Source organism: Paroedura picta, chromosome 7 (genome assembly GCF_049243985.1).
Source record: "Paroedura picta isolate Pp20150507F chromosome 7, Ppicta_v3.0, whole genome shotgun sequence".
NCBI lineage: Eukaryota > Metazoa > Chordata > Lepidosauria > Squamata > Gekkonidae > Paroedura > Paroedura picta.
Window position 1 is genome coordinate 30743291 of NC_135375.1, and position 23894 is coordinate 30767184.

General features: G+C 39.8%; 1 protein-coding gene across 3 annotated transcripts in view; it reads left to right on the forward strand.

Annotated features, from left to right (window-relative positions):
• Window positions 1-23894, forward strand: part of ERBIN (erbb2 interacting protein) — a 92305-nt gene that overhangs the window by 29776 nt on the left and 38635 nt on the right. For all 3 annotated transcript variants that reach the window (XM_077347267.1, XM_077347269.1, XM_077347268.1), the window contains exons 2-10: window positions 6770-6826; window positions 8849-9046; window positions 10871-10988; window positions 17216-17294; window positions 17411-17500; window positions 19197-19253; window positions 22180-22243; window positions 22811-22885; window positions 23576-23720. In XM_077347267.1, the coding sequence (XP_077203382.1) occupies window positions 8858-9046; window positions 10871-10988; window positions 17216-17294; window positions 17411-17500; window positions 19197-19253; window positions 22180-22243; window positions 22811-22885; window positions 23576-23720 (817 nt within the window). In that variant the 5' untranslated portion in view covers window positions 6770-6826; window positions 8849-8857. The remainder of the gene's footprint in view (window positions 1-6769; window positions 6827-8848; window positions 9047-10870; window positions 10989-17215; window positions 17295-17410; window positions 17501-19196; window positions 19254-22179; window positions 22244-22810; window positions 22886-23575; window positions 23721-23894) is intronic.

Sequence of the window (23894 nt, forward strand, 5' to 3'; positions counted from 1 at the left end):
TTCATAACCTGGATTCTCCAACAGTGGAAGGTGTAGAGATGCAGAGGCAATTGTTCTCTGGGTCTCATCTACTTTGAGACATCCTTCTGCTCTTGTATGTGTTGTGTTTGTGCTCTTGAAGTGATCGCCATCCTTTGTCTGAAAAGGTTTTGTTATGCCTCACTGCATTTAGAACAGCAAATCGTTGTAGAAATTTTATTTCTTTCATCAGGTGATATGTAGAAAGCTGAATGTTGAATTGCTGGGAGAAGATATTTTAATGGTGAGATTAAGGAAGAGTTATTTCTAATTTGAAGACAGTTATTTCTAATTTGAAGAGCCTGTTTAGACATCTGGGTGTCTGAGTCAGGACCTGATATTGAACTTCACTGAGTTTATACCCAGATTTGGAGAGTTGACCTTCCATGCTTAATTAACACTTCTTATTGCATAGCATTCAAGTTTGTTCAAAGTGATACTGGTGATAATACTCACTGTGCTATATTCTTATTCTAAGCACATCACTTCAGATTGCAGTTTGGAGTTATACAAATAAAGTGTATAGAGAACTAGCAAGTAAAGGAAAGAGGCTTTAGTTTACACATCGCCTGATATGCCAGATATGCCAGATGGAGAACCAGGATTACAGCATATTTAAAATGGTGGAGACAAAAGCTTGCCACCCCAGTGTGAACTGAGCTAATGTTACTTCTGTAAAATACTTTCTAGCTTTCTTTGAATTGCCCTCTCAGAATTTAAGCTAAAGCACTGTCTTTGTTTTTAGTGCAAAACTGGACTGGATCATTTTATCTGGGACATTATCATGCAGTCTCACTTTTGATCTCTTAATGGTATTACAACAAATCCTCTGTCTATAATAGAATTAGCCTATTAATCTTGCTACTGAGTTTAAATGCATTTTTCCTACAGAGAGAGACAGAGAGAGACAGAGAGAGACAGAGAGAGAGATTACCACATAAAAGGGAACTTGTGATCAAGGACAGCTCACCAGTTAACCAGCAAGGCCTGTGGTCTGAAGGATCTGCCCAACAACCACCGATGAAACTGGACTGCCTTTTTCCTATTGGTGGAATATCCCCTTCTCAGGGGCAATTGGCAACCTTGCTCAGGATCCCAGCCCTCCCCTCCCGGCTTGCTGTGAAGGAAGGCTCTAACAGCAACTGACCTAGGCAAGGAACATGTTTATCTGTCCATGTCACACTGAGGGATCACCTGAATGATGCAGAAGTGTCTGTGGGCCACTTGCAATCCTGATGTGGCCTGTCTTGCTGCTGAAGGGAAGACTCAGCCAAGTCACGTGTGTCTCTTCTCTCTCCCCCTCCAGACTCCCACCAACCCTTATTTGCCACAGCCCTCATTGCCTCTTCCCTCACATACTCCTCTCCTTTCACAAAACTGCATCACAAAATCCTCCTCCAGAGCCTTGCACACCTTTTCCTTCCGAAGGAGATTGGCCCCCACCTTTTCTATGGGTTGAAGCATCAAAATGATGATAGGGAAGCAAGAGGACAGATCTCTAACAAGTGGGGAGTGAACAACAGGGAGGAGGGGCCAGACTCAGGTTTGTCTATGCAGAATGCTGGGAGGCTGAGCCCCTGAGCCTGCAGCTCTCAAAGGCCCTGAAGCCAGCCAGACAAGGAGATTCCAAGAGATTTGGGAGTGGATCCTCAGAAGGATAAAATTCCCATAGCCCACTCTCTAAAGTAGTCATTTTCTCCAGCTGCACTGATCTCTGTTTCCTGGAGATATAATTCTGGTATACTTCTGGGTCCCAGCTGGAGGCTAGCATCCCTAAGCATCAGTGGGGTACAATGCCACAGAGTCCCCCTTCCGAAGCTGCCATTTTTGCCTGGGGACCTGATCTTTATAGTCTGGAGATGAGCTGTAATTATCGGAAATCTTCAGGCTCCATCTGGAAGTTGGCAACCCCAAATGGTCCTCACAATTTGGAAGTGGGGCCTCAGAAGGGTGCAATGCCTCAGAGTCCACCCTCCAAAGCAGCCGTTATCACCTGGGGAGCTAGTCTGCAGAAGAGCAGTGATGGTGGGGACAAAGGGCAGCCTGCAGGCTAAAGGGGTGGAATGGCCATGAATGTGTCTCATGTGGCTAGTGAGCTCTTGCCAGCCCTTTCCAGCAACAGCTTTCTACAGCCTGTTGGATTTCCCCCCACAAAGGACTTTATTGCTAGTGTTTGTGTGTGTGTATACACACATACACTATATATACTATATTTATTGCTAGCACATATATATATATATATTCTATGCTTTGTAGAAATGACACTTGTTGAACAGTTTAATTATTTTTAGGAATGGGCATGAACTGGTTCAAGAACAAGTCCCCTACAACTTCAAAACTATGTACACCTGAATCTACACCTGTCAGAATGACAGTCTGTCTTTTCCAAAAAAACCCACCTTCTTTGGGGGGCGAGGGCATAAATCCAGACTCTGTAAATCCAATCCTCAACCAAACTTGGAGGGCACGTAGAGAAGAGTCAGCCAGAGAGCCCCTGTGAGTTTGGTGTCTCTAGCGTGTCAGGGAGGGCTCTACCACATCATGAACTTCATGAACTGAACTGTTTGGTTTGGCAGGTAAAGGTTCATCATGGTGGTTTGCGGTTCGCAAACCAGCCAAGCCACAAACTGACCTGAACCGCTTATTTTCCTTTCATACTGATCCCTAGTTACTGTTGCTCTTCTTCTTTTACAGGTGATATTTCAGGCATTAATGTTTTATTTCTTTATTGGATGGATTGGATTTCTTGCCTGCCACTCTCAAGAAAACGTCTTGTGACGGGTTACAAAAAAGTAAAACCCCACATCAATTAAAACATTTGATATGAGGGCGAGGGTCAAAGGTCTTCTTTTGATTATATCAAAGATTAAAGTGCAAAATAAAGTTACAGTAGGTATCCAGGATTAGGGTGCTTGAAAGCCTGTTAAACGTAAGAGATCATGCATAGCTAGCTATAGGTATCCCCTGTGCAAGAACTTCAAGTGTACCAGGGCTCATGAGGTAAAGGTAAAGGTATCCCCTGTGCAAGCACCGAGTCATGTCTGACCCTTGGAGCGACGCCCTCCAGCGTTTTCTTGGCAGACTCAATACGGGGTGGTTTGCCAGTGCCTTCCCCAGTCATTACCATTTAGAAGAAGAAGAAGAAGAAGAGTTGGTTCTTATATGCCGCTTTTCCCTACCCGAAGGAGGCTCAAAGCGGCTTACAGTCGCCTTCCCATTCCTCCCCCCACAACAGACACCCTGTGGGGTGGGTGAGGCTGAGAGAGCACTGATATCACTGCCCGGTCAGAACAGTTTTATCAGTGCCGTGGCGAGCCCAAGGTCACCCAGCTGGTTGCATGTGGGGGAGCGCAGAATCGAACCTGGCATGCCAGATTACAAGTCCGCACTCCTAACCACTACACCAAACTGGGTAAGCTGGGTACTCATTTTACCGACCTCGGAAGGATGGAAGTCTGAGTCAACCTTGAGCCAGCTGCTGGGATCGAACTCCCAGCCTCATGGTCAGAGCTTCAGACAGCATGTCAGCTGCCTTACCACCCTGTGCCACAAGAGGCTCTATAGCTAGCTATACTGGTTCACAATTTTAAAGTTTATGTAATAAGGAGAAACCCTCAAGAACTTGTGAGGGCATCACATTCTCCACATCCCCCCCACTGTTTCCGCTTTCCCTCCCCTCACAATCCCCTCTCCTTACTCCTTTCTTCTCTCTTCATACCCACCAGCCAGTCAGCTTTCATCTCTCCCACTCCCCCAGTTTTCAGCTTTACATTATTCTCTGCCGCATTATCCTCTCACTGTAGAAAGTTTGGCTGAGTTGCACAGGGGCTGCTATTGCTGGGTCAGACCTACTTTACGATGGACTCCAGCCCAGGACTGGTTACAGTTATTTGGTGTATGTAGCTAAAGCTGGACTGCTCGTGGTGACGGTGACTGCTCAGCCTGCTTTCTTTCCTCCCTTTTTCCCATCATCCAACCTTAGTTTTTTTTTAGCCCCATTCTCTTCAACTTTCCCCGCCCCTGACATCATCTCCCCAGAAAAAGATTGGGCTGGTAAATTGGCTGCAGTGAAACAGGCAGTGCAGTGGCTGGGTTGAGTTGTGTGGTGCCTGCTGTCAGGCCAGGTAAAGTTGCTTGTGAGTGAGTTCCCAGTAGCCGCTGCTGGGCCCGTCCCTAGTGAGTTCCCGTCAATTAGGGATATTATTGGAAGGGGGCAGAATTTTTCCCAGGATTGTTTTAGTCTCCCCAGTTCATTTCTTCCCCAGCTACAGGTTTGCTTTATAGAGTCTTGCACAGCTTCACAATATTATTGGGGTTGCCTAGCAAACCCTGACAGTCACTGAGTTCCTTGGGCTTTCCTTTTCTTATAGCTACGGATATTGTTTCTGTTATTTGGAGGGAGCTTAAATCCCCTATGTATTTTTTGTTGTTTAGATATTCTACAATTCTCCCACTTCTTTCAGGTTTCAGCTCCGTTTTGCAGCTCTGTCAGTCATAGATTTAGATGTCAGTCATAGACAAATAGATTTATCACAAAGTATTATAGAGACTTTTGATTCCTCTGCAGTCCTTAATCAGAATGTGGTCTGAACTAGGCTTTGCATCTGGCATAAGTCAGGTCAGAGTTCCTGAATCCTGCATGTAGCAAACAGGCCTAAGAAAATGGTCTTAGGATAGAAGTTAAAGTCTTGAGTTGAACTAGTCCTCAGCATGCTTGGGAGCTGCCTTTGTTTTGTATTTGAACATCCAGCATTAAGAAAAGCATTGGAGCACTGGAAAACTTGCACTTTATGATTATCTTGATTGATTAGTGATAATAAAATGTATTGCATACCGTTTGTTATTATATGGCATATATTTTAAACAATCTCTTGCAGCCACACCTTTTCAAGAAATAGGATATTTGTGTGTCTTTCATATCTTTATTCTTTGCCTCCGTACCAAGTATGCATTTTCCATATCATGGTATGCTACCTGTGTACAGGCTTGAATGGGGCAGGGAAAGAAACCAGGTTTACTTTTCAGATAGTTTGTATGAGGAGGGAAGAATATGTTAATATTTGAGTTTAGCCTGGGGTGTATTGTCACTCTCTCCCAGCGATAAAATTAGAGGACAATGGTTTCTTTAATGAAAGATTAAATGTAAAACTTCCTAAAGCATTGTAATGCTTCAATTAATCAAACATGAAACATCCATAAAAGGAATAAATACTTAGAGAAGATTTAGCTGAATGCTTTATATATACTTGTAGCTATAATTCTAGAAGGTTGGATAGATGAGATAGATTAATAACCCAAATCTAATTGCTTGCTCATGAGGAAACCAATGCTGTGTTTTGTATTGTAATCCTTTGAGAGACAGTGTGTTTGGTGTTTGACTTTAAACTGCATATTGTGCAGGTTTGTTGTATAGCAGTTCTTAAAGAATGTCATATGTGTTGTTTCTTAAAAGTATTAAATATAGATTGAAGGTTACTTTAGCTGGCTTGTAAAACTTTTTTCCCCTTAGGCCTGTCTTTTCATGTGATTAAAAACAGATGACAGGCACCATCTGCCTCATATAGAAAAGTTGTGTTCTAGAACTGTAGATAAAATTATCTAACCTGATTGTAAAAAATAAAATAAAATAAAGATGTTTAGATTGGCTCTCTGATTATTTCTACTGCTCTCGGCTATAGCAGAATTAAACCTTTTAAATGCACTAAAACATACTTTTGTAATCTTGAGTTTAGGAGGCAATTTTAGCTGAAGGTAGTAGAAGCAATATTTTATCATTGTATATATTATAAATTGTTTCTTGAGGCATTTTCCAAACTTGGTGAGGGTGACCACAATACAAATTTAACTAGAATGGCACATGCACGGTTGAAATGTAATTGGGTCATGCTCCATTAATTTCATATTTTTTGCTTTTCAAATGGATGCCTCCAGTATCATACAGAGTGAACACGGCTGTTGTGTGCCAGATGGTTAACTGTACTTGGAGAACTAGAGAAATGTCTGTCGTCATATTTAAAATCAGTACATACCTAAAACGAAGGGCAAGTTTTAGCTGATATTTCCCAAGTGCTTTGATTCTTATAATTATGATGATTGGCATATCTGAGGTTCATTGTTTGTTCGTTTGCATTTATAATGAAAAACCAAAAAGGGAACAGAAACTCGACCTGGATAAAGTCAGGAACTCAACACTCAAAACAACTCAAAACAAAAGGTGCAAAACACCCACAAGGGTCAAAATAATATATAATTGGTGCCTCTGCAATAGGCTAGCTCGCCCCCTCGTCACAGCAAGGAATGCGTTGCTCTTAGTTAATAAATATATTTGTTATAATTTTTTAATATTGTTTTAACATTGTTTGCATTTATAAGTCAAACTTTATTGCACTAGGCCAGGGGTGGCCAAACCGTGGCTCTCCAGACGTCCATGGACTACAATTCATAGAATAGAATCATAGAGTTGGAAGGGGCCATACAGGCCATCTAGTCCATGAGCTTCTGGCAGGGGCTCATGGAAATCGTAGTCCATGGACATCTGGAGAGCCCCTGCACTAGGCCATAGGCTGTTGTAAGATCAAATACACAATTTGCATTTATAGATCGTTCCTATCAAGCCTGTCGTCTCTGCATAGTTTAAAGCATTCATGAAATGCAGACTTTGGAGATAATTGTTATAGAAATAATTGGGGAAGACAAATGGTTTCAGATGGCCAAAGTTCTAACTAAGCTTGCATCACTTTGCTTTATACAGAATGTTGGCTTCGAAAGCTCAGGGAAGAAGTAGCAGGGAGATAAACGTAACCCAGTGGTAAGTATAGATCTTAATTTGTGGAAGCATTTTAGTTTTTCCCATATGCTTTAAGGCAGTGGTCCCCAACCCCCGGTCCGGAGACTGGTACCGGTCCGTTGATCAGTCGGTAATGGGCTGCGGCTCCTCCTCGTCGGCTGCTGCCTCAGGGGCTGCTCTGCCGCTGGCTCACCTTTGGTGCTCTCTGGCAGCCGCCATTGCTGGGGCTCCCCCTTGGCGTGGCAATGCATTGCTGCTACTGGCAGCGCCCCCCAGTGGGCGGTGGGAAGTCAGGGGCGCCAGCGGGAAAGCAAGTGGAGCAGAGGCTCAGGCAATGGCGGCGACGTCCCTCGGCAAAAGACTACGCCCCCGGGCCTCACTAAAATTCTCAAGTGTTGACTGGTCCCTGGTGATAAAAAGGTTGGGGACCACAGCTTTAAGGTTGAATTGTTTCTTACATGTTTGGTTTTTAAATCTGGCTGCAATTGAGAAGAGTTAGCAGTATCTTTGAATTCCATTTGAAATACCTGAGAAATTTGAAGTACATATGTGTACTTGTAAAAAGCAAGTAGAAAAGAAGGGAACAATGTTGTTCATTTTGTTGTTTCTATTTTAACAAGTTTTTCTTAAATAAAAATGTAACCCTTCAGTTATTCCCATCCTAACCCCCCCCCATTAAACCTTCAAAATATTTTGCACTTAATAGGTGGATAGGGAAAAGGTAAGGAGGAAGATCTAGTGATGTTTAATGCATGAAAACAGGCATTTAAATTTCAGATGATTCCAGGAACTCTCACCAAAATGTTGTTAAATTTAGAATCCTGATTATTTAATACCACATGCTTTGCAACTGCTTGATTTGAAAAGATCTACGTCTGGACTTTACCAAACTTTTCAGTACTACGGCTCTTTGGCTGTCATAATGGCCTTTAAAATCTACCAGCCTAGACAGTGTTGTTTCCTATATTTACAGAAGGGGTGGATCCATTCAACTTTTTAACAGGGAAAGAACATGACCACCAAAAGGTTATGCTGGAGATCATTAGACCTTCATGGACAGCTATGTGGATTAGGGGTAGTAACAAGCAGGGGGACTGAATGAGATTGAATGGGAATAGGATTGCCAGCTCTGGGTTGGGCAATACCTGAAGACTTTGGAGGCGGAGCCGGGAGTGGGTGGGATTTGAGGCAGGGAGAGACTTCTGTAGAGTCTACTGTCCAAAGCAGCCATTTTCTCTAGGGGAACTGATTTCTTTATTCTGGCAATGAGTTATAATTCCAGGGAATGCCCAGGTCCCACCTGGGGACTGACATCCCTAAATGGGAAAACTTGCTGGATCCAGCCCTGTATATCCAAGATTTAAGAGCAAAAGGACTCAAATTTTTGTCAAGAACACAGTTTATTTTAGCTTCTTATCCATATTTGACTGTTCATCTAATTATCATGATATTAAGTATTTACAAGCTTGAGGCTTGCAAAGAATTATAGGAGAAGAAACAATGTAGAAATTTCCCCCTTCAGAAACTCCCAGATTGGTTGTGATCTCAAGGGCTTGAGCAGTTGGATTCCTTCCCTTTTTTGTTATTTCTGACCCGAAACTGCTCTCACAATTCTTTTGAATCATCTGTTACCCCCACTGAGATCATTTTTAAGGGTTTCTCCTTTTAGTTAATCATATTTTTCAGTGTATCTGGGAAGTTCCTAAAGTGACTAAAGCCCCCGTAGTCTCCCACTCAGGGCTAGCCAGTTTATTATTAGATGTAGTGATTCCCTGGCAGTTTGAAAGTTGAGCAAATTATTTGGCTGTCTCTCACGTGTCGCCATTAAAAGCTGCAGAACAGCTTTAAGTGGATGTTGTTTCCTCTCAGAGACGTTGTTGAATCTAGAAAATTGGATGACTGTGACCTTAAAAGATCTGGTAGATTTTGTGAAAACTCATTTACATTGTTAACTTGAAATAAGCTTTTCATACTTGCACATGAAACATAGCCCTATTTGGTCGGCTTCCTAAGCACTGTTATTTTTGTTTTTGTTCTATATAGTGCCTGAAAATGACAACAAAGCGGAATTTGTTTGTGCGGTTGGTGCCCTGCCGCTGTTTGCGTGGAGAAGAAGAAACTGTTACTGCACTTGATTATTCTCATTGCAGCCTGGAGCAGGTGCCTAAGGAGATTTTTACTTTCGAAAAGACATTGGAAGAACTCTATTTAGATGCAAATCAAATTGAAGAGCTTCCAAAGGTATGTTGTGCTGTAATATTTAATTTGAGTATGAGAGAGAGAGAGAGAGAGAGAGAGAGAATGAATAGGCAGTTGTGCAAATTGGCAGACTGATGGATACAGAGGTGTTTCCTAGGTGCTTTCCTGTGTAATGTTATATCTCAGGGCAAGGATGCTGCTGATATAATGTCAAACTCTTTAGAGATCATGTAGAAGCATGGTTAAAGGAGCTGGCTGCAGGATTGGGTGCTCTTTTCCTTTTCCTCGTCTACTTTATCTTTTGTTCAAACTTTCCATCGGCATCCATGTAAACCATGCTGAATGATAGCGAGGTTACAGTGTGAGTAGGACCGGATTATGACAGTTATGACTTTGTTCATTTATATATTGTATCATACTGTTTTTCCCGTTTCTTTGTCCTCTCTACCTTTTCAACATCAGTTTTAATTGTCAGAATGTTTGTAGTAATTAAAATTCTGCGATAACTTTGCTTGAAAGTGCCAAAATTATCACTTAGGTGTCAGATTTCCAGTGACGTTAAAGAAACTGAATATATCAGATCATTTTTTTTTACTACTGCAACACTTTTAAAGTATCTGATGCTTAATATATTTTGAATTTTGGTTGCAGCTTCCCTTTCACCCTTTAAAAGATTATTCTCTTTGTGGGAAAATTCAGAGTCTTTTGTAATATAATACAAAACAAGTTTATGATCTATGCTTAATAAGCTGATAAGAGTGTATGTGCATATAATTTTGTACTGATTTCACTGTCAATTTATAACAGTGGTCCCCAACCTTTTTCTGGCTGAAGACCGGCGGGGCAACTGCCCCGCCTGCGCAGCGCGCATGCGCGACCAAAATTGCGCATGTGCGGCACTTTCGCGCGTGCGCGCATGCGTGAAAGTGCCCCGCATCCGCGATATCGGCCGCGCATCGCGCATGTGCGTCGCGGCCCTGATTCCCTCTCCCCCCCTCCCGCAGTAAGAAGCTTCCCGGGCCACAAGCTTGCGGCCCGGGGAAGTTTTTTACTGCAGGGGGGGCGGGGAGAGGGAACCGCAGCCCGGCGCCCTGGCTTTTGCGGCCCAGCACAGGGCCGCGGACCGCAGGTTGGGGACCACTGATTTATAAGACTGCAGTGGGCAGAGCATTTGTGCCCAGTATGATCACATTTCCCCCCCTCTCATTGCTTTTACTCATGTTCCCTTCACTAAACATCCCTATAGCTCTTTACCTGTCTATCTCCTCTTGCCACTGCATCGCTTCTTGTGGGGAAAAGCCAAAAGAATTCAGGTATGCGCATCCTGAATATTAATGCAAAAGCAGCATTTAAAAATATTTATCTGAGCTTAGCATTTGAGTTTTTTCTAATGAAATGTCTTTATTATTTGGTTTCCTGGCCATAGAATATTCTTTGCTTTAGCACAAAATTTAAAAAGTAACTGAGCTATGGTTTCTTTTGTGATAGCAAAGCTGTATATTTTAATATAGTTACTGGCAAAGCCATACGTTTCTCACTCCAAATAAGCTGGCTGTTCTGTACCTTTTATATCTCATTTTTGTTTGCAGATCTTGTGATGTTTGTTATCTTCATTTAAATAAAAATCAAAAGTTTTTTGCAAGGTTTGGCTCTGGCTGTACACATGAGAGTTTTTAAGTGCACTGGGCATAAGGTGACAGAGTTTAAAATAGTCTACAAGAATTTTACCATTGTTCTGTCTCAAGGAGGGGGGCGCCTATCAAATTCAAACATGGAAGAATTGTAGTAATAATCTCAAATTACAGAATACCTCACTGTGACAATTCATGATGACCACAATTATAACTTTCTTCTTTATTTCAATAGCAACTTTTTAACTGTCAGTCTCTGCACAAGTTGAGCTTGCCGGATAATGATCTAACAACATTGCCTGCATCCATAGCAAATCTCATAAACCTCAGGGAACTGGATGTCAGCAAGAATGGTGAGTAATTTGATTAATGCAATCATAAGTACCAAAGTACAAGGGCATATTGATACATGAAGCTACAGGTTTCTAGTCTTCCTCTGGGAGTCCATTGGGCCACAAGCAACAAAAGAGTGTTTCTGTGGTACGTTTTCTGCCATTGAAGAAGATGGAGTTGGTTTTTATAGCCTGATTTTCACTACCCAGAGGAGTCTCAAAGCGGTTTACAATCGCCTTCCCTTCCTCTCCCCACAACAGATACCCTATGAGGTAGGAAGCTGGCTCTCCTAAACTTACCTTCCTTAAATACTTTTTAAAAGAACCATGTGAATCAAAGTGGCTTACAGTCCCCTCCCCTTTCCTCTCCCTACAACAGACACCCTGTGAGGGAGGTGGGGCTGAGAGAGCCCTGATACTCCTGCTCGGTCAGAACAGTTTTATCAGTGCTGTGGTGAGCCCAAGGTCACCCAGCTGGCTGCACTTGGGGGAACTGGGAATGAAACCCAGCTCACCAGATTAGAACTCGGCGCTCCTAACCACTACACCAAGCTGGGTATACATTTTTAAAAATCTCAGAAATTTTTGGTTTGGGTCTATTATGTCTGAAAGAAATTTAAGGAATCTGCGGGAAAAGGTATCATATTTGCATCCAGGATGTTTTGGAAATCCTGGATATTGATGGGGAGGGGGTCCAATAGACTTGAAACAAAAAAACTTCAACAGAAAAAAAAGCAGTGGCAAAGCCTCTAAAAACACTTTGGAGGCAGCTAAGATTGAGCTATTTTAGGTATTTCCTTTAAAACTGCCAAAAAGAGGTCACTAATCAAATTATTCTGTGAAGATAACTCTCCCCACTGACCTGACTGAGGCTTTGCTGGGCAGCCTGGTTTAGACTGAACTGCTCAACAGAGCCCGCCCAGAAGCTAATCTTGTGGGGAGATGTCAACCTGCAGGCTCAGCTGGGCAGTCTGCCGTTGCTGATAATTTCCGAATATTTTGGGAATATTTTCAGGGAATCTTTTTCCAGTTCTCCCAAAAAAATCCTGGATACATTTGGATAACTAAAATGTACCAAAAATACCAATGTTTTTTGGGGGAGGTGTAGTTTTCTAAATCTGAATGCATACTCCTAGTTCACAGTAATGCTATTTTAAGGTTCAGGAGGTGTGGTGGATGTGCTAAGATATGCCGAATAGGCTTATGAAATATTTAGCTGGAAAATAAGGTGGGATACAGGGCAGTAGATAAAGGGAAATTACATATTTGGTTTGTTGGCTCACCATGCGATGGTCTGCTTATATTCCATTTTAATAGCTGAGTCGTTATTGCTTTAGTCAAATGAAAAGCCCATTGTTTAATTGGCAGAGGTACCTAGAATCATAGAATAATAGAGTTCAAAGGGACTTCCTGGTCATCTAGTCCAACCCACTGCACAATGCAGGTCACTCACTATCATCCATCCCCTGTAACCTGCCACCCCCTTGAACCTTCACAGAATAAGCCTCTCCATCAGATGGCTATCCAGCGTCTGTTTAAAAATTTCCAAAGATGGTGTACCCACTGAGAAACTGCTCTAACTGTCAGGAACTTCTTCTGGATGTGTAGACGAAATTTCCCACGTTCTTGACACGATACTCCGCTTGATACATCCCAAAATCCCATTTGCCTTTTTAGCTACCAAGTCACACTGCTGACTCATGTTCAGTCACTGCTAAGATTCCTAGATCCTTTTTGCACATACTACAGCTAAGACAAGCCTCTCTCGTTCTGTATTGATGTAAACTTTGCACTTGTCCCTATTGAATTTCATTTTATTCCGTTTAGCTCAGTTCTCCAGCCCATCAAGATCATCCTGTCTTCTGATTCTGTCTTCTGTTGTGTTTGCTACCCCTCCCAAGTTTAATATTGTCTGCAAATTTAATAATTACCCTGTTTAATCCCTCATCCAAATAATTTATAAATATGTTGAACAACACAGGCCCCAGGACAGAAAATGTAGTTTTAACACACACATCTATATATACTTGCAGAGTACTTTAGAACTTAGAATTAATAGTTCTGAAGGTTAGGAGTTTTGAATGTATTATTTTTAAGTGTCTCTCATCTGTGTGGTAAACCAGGGGGTGGGGGAGAAGACTGCTGTTCAAAGAAAAAAATCAGTCCAAGGTTCACTGGCACTAAAACAGCTCTTTGGAACCTGGCTGCATCATTCTACCTATTAAAATAGTTTTAAATATTATTTGTATTTGGCTGGCTTGTATTGTGTACAGTGGAACATTCCTGGTGAAATAATCTGGAAGTACCATCTATAATAAGCTTAATAGTATAATAGGCTTTTCTCTAGTAATAAGATTCACTTATTTAAATGTAGTTTAAACAAATCTGTTTGTACCCTATGGCTTGTGGTTCAAATAGATTTATTGTTTTGCCTTAATTTTTTTATCCTTAATGTTAAATTGGTGATTCTCGAAAGGTGTTCGTGGGCATATTGGTTTGCTTCAAGTATGCCTTGAAAAGTTAAGTACCATAATAGATGCATTTATTACACTGGGCTCTGCACTCCTTTCCTGTTTTTTTTTTAAATCTTTGTGTGCACTGTGGTGGAAATAGTGCTGAGAAGTGTTTATTTTAAGTAATATTTTAAGTTGCATGTGAGGTAATACCAGCATATGTTTCTCTTTAGCTGTCTATAATAGACGTAATCTAGAATGTCATTTTTATTGTGATGTTCTTCAGAGACAGTTTAATATAGACTACAGTTATACCAACATCATATTGCATAAGAATTTAGAAAATATGTATTATTTATAACCTGCTTTTCTCGCTGAATCTTAAGACATATTATATATATTGTATAAGTTAAACGCAACAGATGGGACAACCAATAGGGTTTGGACTAGAGGGATCTAAAAAGAAGCTGAAGTCTTAAACAGGGCTGAAACAAACCTGAAACAAAGCATAACCATTTAAACATGAATGATGTAGAAACTATGTAGTGGGAGCATATTTAACAGTGATAAGCAGAAAGGCAGTTGTATAGAACACCCCCCCCCCATCCCTTTACCAATGCAAATTTCAAACCATTTCATTACAGTGTAGTTCTATTTACCTGTGCAAGAAAGCCTTCTTGAATAATAATGTTTTGCATAGTTTGAAGAAAGCCGGGAAAGTGGCAGCCTTCCTAACCTCATTAGCCAGGCCATTCTGCAAGGTGGGGGCAAAAACAGAGAATGCATAAAAATAAACCTTAATTATGTTCAGTTGCGGAGTGGCACCAGATTAAGATCCTGTTGAAGTAAGCTGTTGTATCAGAACATAGAGAGCGAGGTGGTCCTGCACATATGAAAAAGCCATGCAGAGCTTTGTATGTGATACTCAATACCTTGAATTTAAACCTGGTAACTGTTAGGCAGACTGTCAACTGCTGAACAGAATGGGAGTGATACACATACTTCACTTAGCTCCTAGTAATAATCTTGTTGTAGTATTCTGAATTAACTTGAGTGTCCAACTCCAACTTGAGGGGAGACCTATGTAGAAGTACTGCAGTAGTCTAAATGTTTCCAGGGTGTGGATCTAGGTTGCTGGCCAAGTCAAGGTAGGGGACCATCATGGAGCTCTCCATGGCCACAACCTATGGCAGCGAGTTCCACAAATTAACCTTTTTCTCCCAAGTTTTTGGGTTCAAGTCTGTTGTACCTGAATAAATTTAGAATTTCTAAAAAATCCCAGATCTGAATACTCTATCGGTGTTTGGATCTGGCTGTTTTTGGAAATCCTGGAAAAAAACACTGGGGGGGGGGAGGGGGAATTGCACACATCTACTAATTATACATTGGATAAAGATTCTTCCCCTTCTGGCTAAGGAGAAAGCTGACAACACTGTTGCCTACTTGCCTTTAGCAGGAATAATTCTTTGTCAAATGGAAGACTTGGATAGTTGTCCAAACTTCTGTCCTTTTTCAGGCAGGTGAAATGCCTGAAGACTTCAGCTCTCCGGCAAACATCCTTCCAGCATAGGTCTGTTATCCAAATAATTACAGCCAAGACTTAGTATTTTTCTTGCTTGCACCAGAGACTTGCCAGCTGAGATCTGACCTCATTTCATGTGTGTTTAATGCTTTTTCTTATTGCTTTGAGACTTTAAAAATGGTAATTTGATATCTGGCATGAAACGTGTGTAACTTTATGCATCATATTTCCTTCTTGGATTGTTAAGTCTTCAGGATAGCTAGGAAATGGAAATTTCTGAAAATTGTTGTGATCATTTTACCGTGTATTAAAGTTTTGCCATGTGTGACTTTCCCAAATACATATAGGGAACTACTACGGAAATGAGTGAGACCACCAATGTTGTTACAATGGCTTGTTTCCATCATTGGATATTCACTTATGTTGTCTTGCTGGCAAACATGAATGGCTGTTGACAGCTTGCAAACATGTTATGTAGAACAAACGTCATATGTTTGGCCTGTTCTTTAGCCTTCTTATAGCATATGCAATATACAATATGATACCCGTGACACGTCTTCATAAACTTGGTGTGTGTAGCCAGATGAAAGAGACTTAGCTGAAGTTTAAATACAAAATGTGAAGCGATCCTGTGACAGAATGGCTTGAGGTTGGGCTTAAGGGCTTTGTTATGTAGTGTAGAGCAGCCATTTTCAACCTGTTTTGGATCACAGCCCTTTTAGGAGCTCTTCTTAGTTTCCACTGTCTCCCATCAAATCAGGATACAATACAACATGAACAGATGGAAAATCATTTATTATTGAACACCAAGAAAACTTGAACATTCTGACATGCTATAGAAAAGCTTTTTAAAAAGGTGTATGAAATTAAAATTTAGACCATTTGTCCAAGAGAAACAGGTGAATTCATTTTTTTACGATAATACGTTAATTCAACCAAACACAAAGGAATGGATTACATTATTTCTTTTTCTTTCCCTTGATGAAGGTCAAACTTTCTATAATTAATGACATGTGACTAAAAGGGTATTTCATTGGTTCAGTTACCAGGGCCCTCATAAACCCTTTGGGCTCCCCCTCTCACTTTTTTCTAGCATATGGCCCCCTTCAAGTGTACCAGGGCTCATGAGGTAAAGGTAAAGGTATCCCCTGTGCAAGCACCGAGTCATGTCTGACCCTTGGAGTGACGCCCTCCAGCGTTTTCATGGCAGACTCAATACAGGGTGGTTTGCCAGTGCCTTCCCCAGTCATTACCGTTTTACCCCCCAGCAAGCTGGGTACTCATTTTACCGACCTCGGAAGGATGGAAAGCTGAGTCAGCCTTGAGCCGGCTGCTGGGATTGAACTCCCAGCCTCATGGGCAGACCAGGGCTTACGAACAGTGTTATAAATCAGGGGTAGTCAACCTGTGGTCCTCCAGATGTTCATGGACTACATTTCCCACGGGCCCCTGCCAGCAAAGACTTTGGGAGGTAGATTTTGATTAGGGGAGAGGTCAATATAATGCCATATAGTCTATCCTACAAAGCAGCCATTTTTTAGAGTACAGATCTCTTGTCTGGAGTACAGTTGTAATTCTGGGATATTTTCAGGTCCCACCTGTAGGTTGATAACCCTAGGACTGGAAGCAAACCTCTAGATGATTTGATTCCTCTGAACTTGCATGACTGAACTGGGCCTATGAAAGCCAGTGTGGTGTAGTGGTTAGAGCTTCAGAGCAGGTTTGAATCCTCATCTTGCTGTGGCAGTTCACTGAGTGATTTTGGATGAGTCCCATACTTTCAGCCTATCCTAGCGCGCAGGATTGTTGTATGGATAAAAAGGAGAAGAAAATAATGAAAATTGTTTTGGTTCCTGCTGTGGACAAAGATGGAGTATAAGTGAAGTAAATAAAGAATAAATATAGCCAAAAATGAGAGGTAGATAAAAAGTAGGTTGTTGAATGACCATGAAAGAGAATGCAGCAGGGAGAGAATATGGGAATTGCCAGGAGGAATGAAAGAGGTGAGGAAATTTCTAGAAATTATTTGGGGAGGGGGGTTGAGAAGGGGGCATTTTTCCTATCCTTGCACGCACATGTCGATGCAGCTTTCACAATATTAGCTTGGAAGTCCTGTCTTTACCAGAAGCCCTCCAAAACTGGGTGTGTGACACAGAATGCATATAGTCTGTAGGCAGCAATATTATGTGATCTCTAGAGCATAATATTACAATGCCTTTATTGTTGCTTGAACAGGTTACTTTATATGATGGATATACTTTTGGCTGTTGCAGGCATACAGGAGTTTCCAGAAAACATCAAAAACTGTAAAGTCTTGGCAATTATTGAGGCCAGTGTAAATCCCATTTCAAAGTAAGTTCTTTTGGTGTCCTCAATCTATCTTCTTGTAGCATACATTGGGCAGTGTGTGTGGTAAAAATGTCCATATGAATCATATGATTAATATTCCTTGTATTACATTATTTTAGGCTTCCAGATGGATTTTCGCAGTTGTTAAACCTAACGCAGCTATACCTGAATGATGCTTTTCTTGAGTTCTTACCAGCCAATTTTGGCAGGTGAGTTTATAAATGAGTTTGAAAAACATGTTCTGTTTTGCTTTGTGGAGGACTCAGCATTCTGCCTCAAACTGTCAAGCCGTGGCAGGCAAGCATGATAGAGGAGGGAATGCTTAATGATTAAATCGTGAACACACTTGTGTTACAGTGCCTTTCAGAATGGGTGCAATTAATTGGGGGGGGGATTTAATTCCCAAGGGAAAATAGAAGTAATCTTTTGGAGGGAAGAAATGTTAGCACGCAATGCACCCCCCCTGGATCAGATAGTCGTGAAAATAGGACAATATAATACATAGTTTTTAACCCCCCAACTTGCATCAGGAACTTGAGAAATGTCTCTTCAGCTTTTCCTTGCAACCTGGCCACCTGATTGGGTGTCTTGCAGCCTCCAGGTCTTCTATCTAGTCCAGTTACTTCCCTGCTTTATATTGCCTACAGATGGTTGAACTGGATGAAACATCTGTCCCATTTCTCTAATAGTTATAGTACAACTGGTTTGCACAGAGCCTGTGCAGTGTATTGGTTAAACTTCTGAATTAGACTCTAGGAGACCTGGATCCAAGTCCATCTTCAGTCTTAACACTCATGGTAATCATGTGCTAATCATTTTCCCTCTCTTTATCCTATAGAATTGTTGTGAGGATAAAATGAGAGAAGACAAAATCATGTACCTCACTCTGAGCTCCTTGGAGGAAGGGAGATAGATCCAATAAAACCTACCAGACACATGTTGCATATTGCAAGGCAACAAGTAATCAAACTGGCTAGAATGCAGGTTACAGTAAATTACAGTTTGAATACTCTTGCATTTGGGTTGTTTTCTGAGCAACACTTCCAAGATCACGCCCTACTTGGCACTGGCTATGCCTCAGCTGTAATATGGGGTTGAGTTTAGGTCATATTTACAGAAGAGAAGAAATAAATTTTAGAGAACTGTCATTAGAAAAGTAAAGATGCTAGAGGATCAGAGGCGCAGTCACCCTGAAAAAGTATTAGAAGATATAAAGTCAAATCTGTAAATGGCTGTCAGAGGAGAAGAGGAATGACTATATTTTATCAGCATCCACAGAACTATACAGTTGAAGTTGTTTTCATTTATTTTAACTTACATTTTTTATTGTCTATTATTTCTGATGTTTTTAACATTGGAAACTTATTGGCAGAAACCCTGGTAGTCTGCTATTCTGCAAACTCCTGATTTATTTGGAAAAAGCTATGATCAGAAGGGACAAAGATTTCTTCTGCAAATCCTTCTCTTTTCCAACCCTGAAGGAAAAGTTGTGAGCAGTTTTGGAGAATTTTATTTGAAAAAGTTGTTTTATTATTGGTTCTGATTCACACCATACATTGGCAGATTTAATGGACCTAATATTTAGATGGCTATAATGACTTAAATAAGAAAGATGGCTTGCGGGTCTGACCCTGATGAGTCTTCCTTCAAAGGCCAAAGCTGCTCTGGAAAGAACCTTTCCCCTCCCCTTGCTTTTTACTAAGAGAGACCAAACTTAGAATGCTATGGCTGCCTAGCAGCAGCCCCTGAAGTGCTCCGGTTTTTAAAGCACTCCTTTTATTGTTGTTGTTGTTTTTAATGTATTTTATTTTTCTGATCATTGGATTTAAGTACTCTCAGGATTTAAGTCTCCTCAGATTTATTCTCTTGATGTTGACTGGTAATCTCTTTGATTTTATTTGACAGGTTAACTAAACTCCAGATTTTAGAACTTAGAGAAAACCAGTTAAAAATGTTGCCAAAGTAAGTATGTAACGAGAGTTTTGTTATTGTGAAGAACTATATCGAAGTTTTGATTAATAAGAATCTTGTGACCAAATCTGAACACTTATCTATTTTAATGGAAGCTTTTAACTTCTGGGTTTTGTATTTCATATTTTCCAGTATTTTGGGTTTGTGCATGATTCCTATTGTTGATTTTTTTAAAAATAATACTGTTTCTTATATGCTGTGATCTTTTTATGTTTGTATTCCTTTAGGAGAATAATTGTGTGAAAATGTTCCATATAATTAGATGATTTCAGATAACTCTATAGTACCTGATTTTGTTGATTTGTTTTAACTGAGAGTTGGTAACATATTTCAGTTGGCTTAAGCTTTGGAAAGGCACGTTATAATATTTTTGAATAAATGTTTTAAAAGAGAACAAACACTAGTGGGCTTTTAGTGTTGCAAATGCAGACCTCCCTTAACTTGACAACCTGCAGGTCCCCAAAAGATGAAAACAGAGTTGTACTTACCTGTAACTGTTGTTCATCGATGTCTTCTGTGCAGACACACATTCCCTCTCTCCTGCCCCACTATGAACTCTCACAGGGCCTTTGGTGGCTTAAGTGATAACTGAGGAAAAGGGCACCTGCTAATGATGCAAGTGACACGTCGGGTGGGAATCCCACACATATATTGGTTTTGGGAAATGGTGGGGCACCTCATCTTTGAAGTTTTTGAACTTGAAAGAATGTCCCATGGCTGGTCTGTGTAAGTGCAGGCCAGTGCATGTCTGCAGAGAAGTGTCGATGAAGAAGTTTTACAGGTAAGTGCAAGTTTGTTTTCCGAACATAGAGAAAAGATGATTTTCCAGAGTACCCTGAATAGAACTCCATTACATGTGTAGAACTTTGGGCTTATTTATTTAAAGTATTTCTGTCTTGCTTTCTCAAATGTAGATCCTCTAATGCAGTTTGCAGATTTGAATCCCACCCAAATCAAACAATAATAGTTAATTAAAAAACTGTCTTTGTGGACTGAAAGTTGCCAGCTGTCTAAATTTATAGCACTGCTTCACATTTTTGTACCCTCCACTAAGCTTTCAAGCTGATAGTACAGTTTTGGAGGTGGTGGAAATAATGATATAGAAGCAAGTCTAATAAACTTGTAAAGAGGAACAATATTTGGGGTCCCCAGCAGGGGATTAAATGTCCATCCTGATATATGAAGAGCTCTGGCAAAGAATATTCAGTGCGCTGGGGAGAAATACTTTGGGATGAGCTACAGCAAAAACTGAAGAGAGATTCTAGTGCCAGAGAAATGAGCTAGTGGATGAAATATGAGCCCTCCAGCTCACATTCTAAAGATCTGGCTACATTGCTATACTTAATTTTTATCCTTTGAGACCCTATTGTTTAATAGTCTCACTTGGCTGGGTATAAAGTGCAAGTGAAAAATAAAACATACTTTTCAAATAAAAATAACATGTTGAACACAGAATGGTCATGTTGGAATAAGTGAAGAAGAGTATGTATCTTCTTGTCTTGGTAGATAAAATCCACTACATACAAAAGAAGAAAAATGCTTTGTAGAAAGTGTTCGTAGATTTTTTTTAAAAACATAACATTTAATTCCTATATTGTTAGTGTATATTGATATAAGTAGATTTGAAAAACAGGTACTTAACACTCTTGCTTAATTAGGCTTGCACATATTTAGCACTGCAATACAAAGTGTTGTTCTATTATGGATAATTAGCACAAAGTCTTCCATGTATTGTACTGAATTTACTTTATTGTGAGCTTATTTTTACCCTTTTTGGAATAGGCTGATTGCTAAAATATAAATCCATGATGAAGCATTATATCAGAGTTGTCGGGATTTAAAAATAAGGCTACATATACTGCACATCTAGATAAAACATTCTTTTTGTATGTTATGTGGTATTCACAGTCACGGTGAATTAGTCTTTGTAAAATCAAGATGTTTTCTACAAAGAACTGATGATTACAGAGTGCAGTATTATGATCTTAATTTGTGGATACTTAAGCACTTGCTTTGCCCAATACAAGTAGCTCATAAGCCATAGGGTACATCTGCTCTCTTCACCCTTCCATCATTCCTCCTTGCAATAATTTTAAGTGGTATGCAGGACTTAGACTTTCTATTTGGATGGCGCCTTTCCCAAGAAAAGGGATGAATCTCTTCCATTGGAATATTTTTTCTTGGATGTTATAGGAATACCTGAAGGCTGCTGACAGTTTTGAGGTGTTACATGTGTAATAGCAGATTGGATGACATAGCTGGCTATCATTACTGAAAACAATAGCTTAATTCCGCAGATTGCAAGATTACCATCACAGATAGACATAATTTATTTTAATTAATTAATATTTATATCCTTACCTTTTTATTTAAAATAACTTCTCAGGACATTTGTTCCATTATCTTATTTGGTTTGTGAACTGTGGAATATAGTGTTTTTTTGATAGACTCGAAGCTGGTTAAATAATAGAAATTAAAGGTTTGAATAGATACAGGTTTTAGATGATAGAGTTCGAGTTACCTCTTGGATTTGTTGAGGTTGTAAGACGAAGGCATTACTGCTTCAAAAATACATAACTGATCTATAGCATGATTGCCCCATAGTGATGGTCTTTCAATGGAGAGCTAGCATGAAGTTTAAGAAGGGATAATTGTCTGAACCCAGACTGAGAGCAGAATGTGTTTAGTTTTTTTTTAATTCACTGAACTTCTAATTTTTGTTTTACAGTTATAAGCAGAATAAATAATGCATGATTGCTTAATGGACTGTGAAAATCTGACTCTATCGTCTGTGTTATGGAACTGCTTGAGTATCTAATGCTGATTAAAAAGATGCATCAGTGTAAACCCAAGAAGATTGGATATAACTGGTGTTTTCTTAATCCTAATCCTTTATTAATCCTTTTTTCCTTTATAGAACCATGAGCAGACTGACTCAGTTAGAGAGACTGGACCTGGGAAGTAATGAATTCACAGAAGTGGTGAGTTCTAGCTAAGTAACACAGCTTTCTTAAAACCTCTTATCTTTTAAGTCTATTTTTAATCAATGTCACATATAAAAATCAGCTTAACTCCAATTTTATAGAGCAACTTCTGTCTATATCTTAATGCTTTAAGGAATCTATTTTAAAAAACTGTATTGTGTAGCTTTCATTTCTTTTCAGTATTGCATTTTGAGTGATACACAGAAAATACTTGCATACATATGGAACCTGTAAGCAAGCTGTATTTTTATTTGACTATATAAATTTTTGTGATATACATGGACAATAAATGCTTGATTCCTGCAAGTATAATGAAAAACAAAATCAAGGAATGCAATTTTGTGTTCGAATAAACAATAAAATGCTTCTGAAAGATTCGACAGCTTTCACTGTTGTAGTTCATGGAAATTGAGTGGCTTGCTGAACTCTACAGTTGACAAAATTTCTGATTGGCATGAAAACAGGAATGTGCTGTGTACAGAAATTCAGCATTCTTTGTGTTTTTTTTTCAATGAATTAATTAAAATTAATGGCACATCTTTCATTTTTATTTCATTTTAACAGCCTGAAGTACTTGAACAATTAAGTGGGTTGAAAGAATTCTGGATGGATGGTAACAGACTAACTATTATTCCAGGGGTATGCACTTTTTAAATTATTTTATTTTATCTGTACAATACAATGGGAACAAATGACAGTTCAATCAAGAGAGAGAATGTAGTAGAGTGGTGAAAAGATCAGATCTGTAAGAGGTGGGTTCATGTTCACTCTGCTAAGAAACCTTTCTGAGTCACTTCAGGTTGTGTCACTTTATCTCAGTCTAATTTACCCCACAAGGTTGTTGTGAAAATAAAATGAAAGGGTCGAATCCTGTATGTCTACTTCAGCTCAATGGAGGAAGTTTTCATCCAGTAGGACAGAGGTGGTTCTCCAAATGTCCATGGACGCAGGAATTGTTGGCAGGAGCTCATGAGAATTGTAGTCCATGGTCATCTGGAGAGCCGCAGTTTGGCTACCCCTGCTGCGTGAAGTGTAATCTTTGCTTACCCAGAAGTTGTCCTTCATTTGAAGGAAGATTCATCTGTATCAAAATGCTTTAAAGTAGAATTTTGGGATGAAATATCTGTAATACATTTTCTTAGTTTTGGGTTTTGAGCATAAACAAAAATATGCCCACTGTTATGTTTGTAGAAGGCAGATATTACCATCTTGATGATACGTAATTACAAATGTAGAGCTGTTAAGAGAATATGTTGAATATACTCGTAGTCAGAACTCAAGAATTCATATTTTCATAATGTTTATTGAACTGATGCTTTTCATTTTTAGTTTATGGGCAGTTTGAAGCAATTGACTTACCTGGATGTTTCCAAAAACAACATTGAAACACTTGAAGAAGGCGTTTCAGGATGTGAAAGTTTACAAGACCTACTGTTGTCTAGTAATTCACTGCAGCAGCTGCCAGAGTCTATTGGTTTGTATTGTCTGTTAAATTATAAATACTTAAAAAAAAGAAAAGAAAACTTTACAAAACTCTATTTAAATTGAATTGGTCAAGAATAAAAATATTTTTTTATAAAATATTTTATAAAATAAAAATATTTTTTTATTCTACAAATGAACATATTAGAAACAGAACCTTCTACTC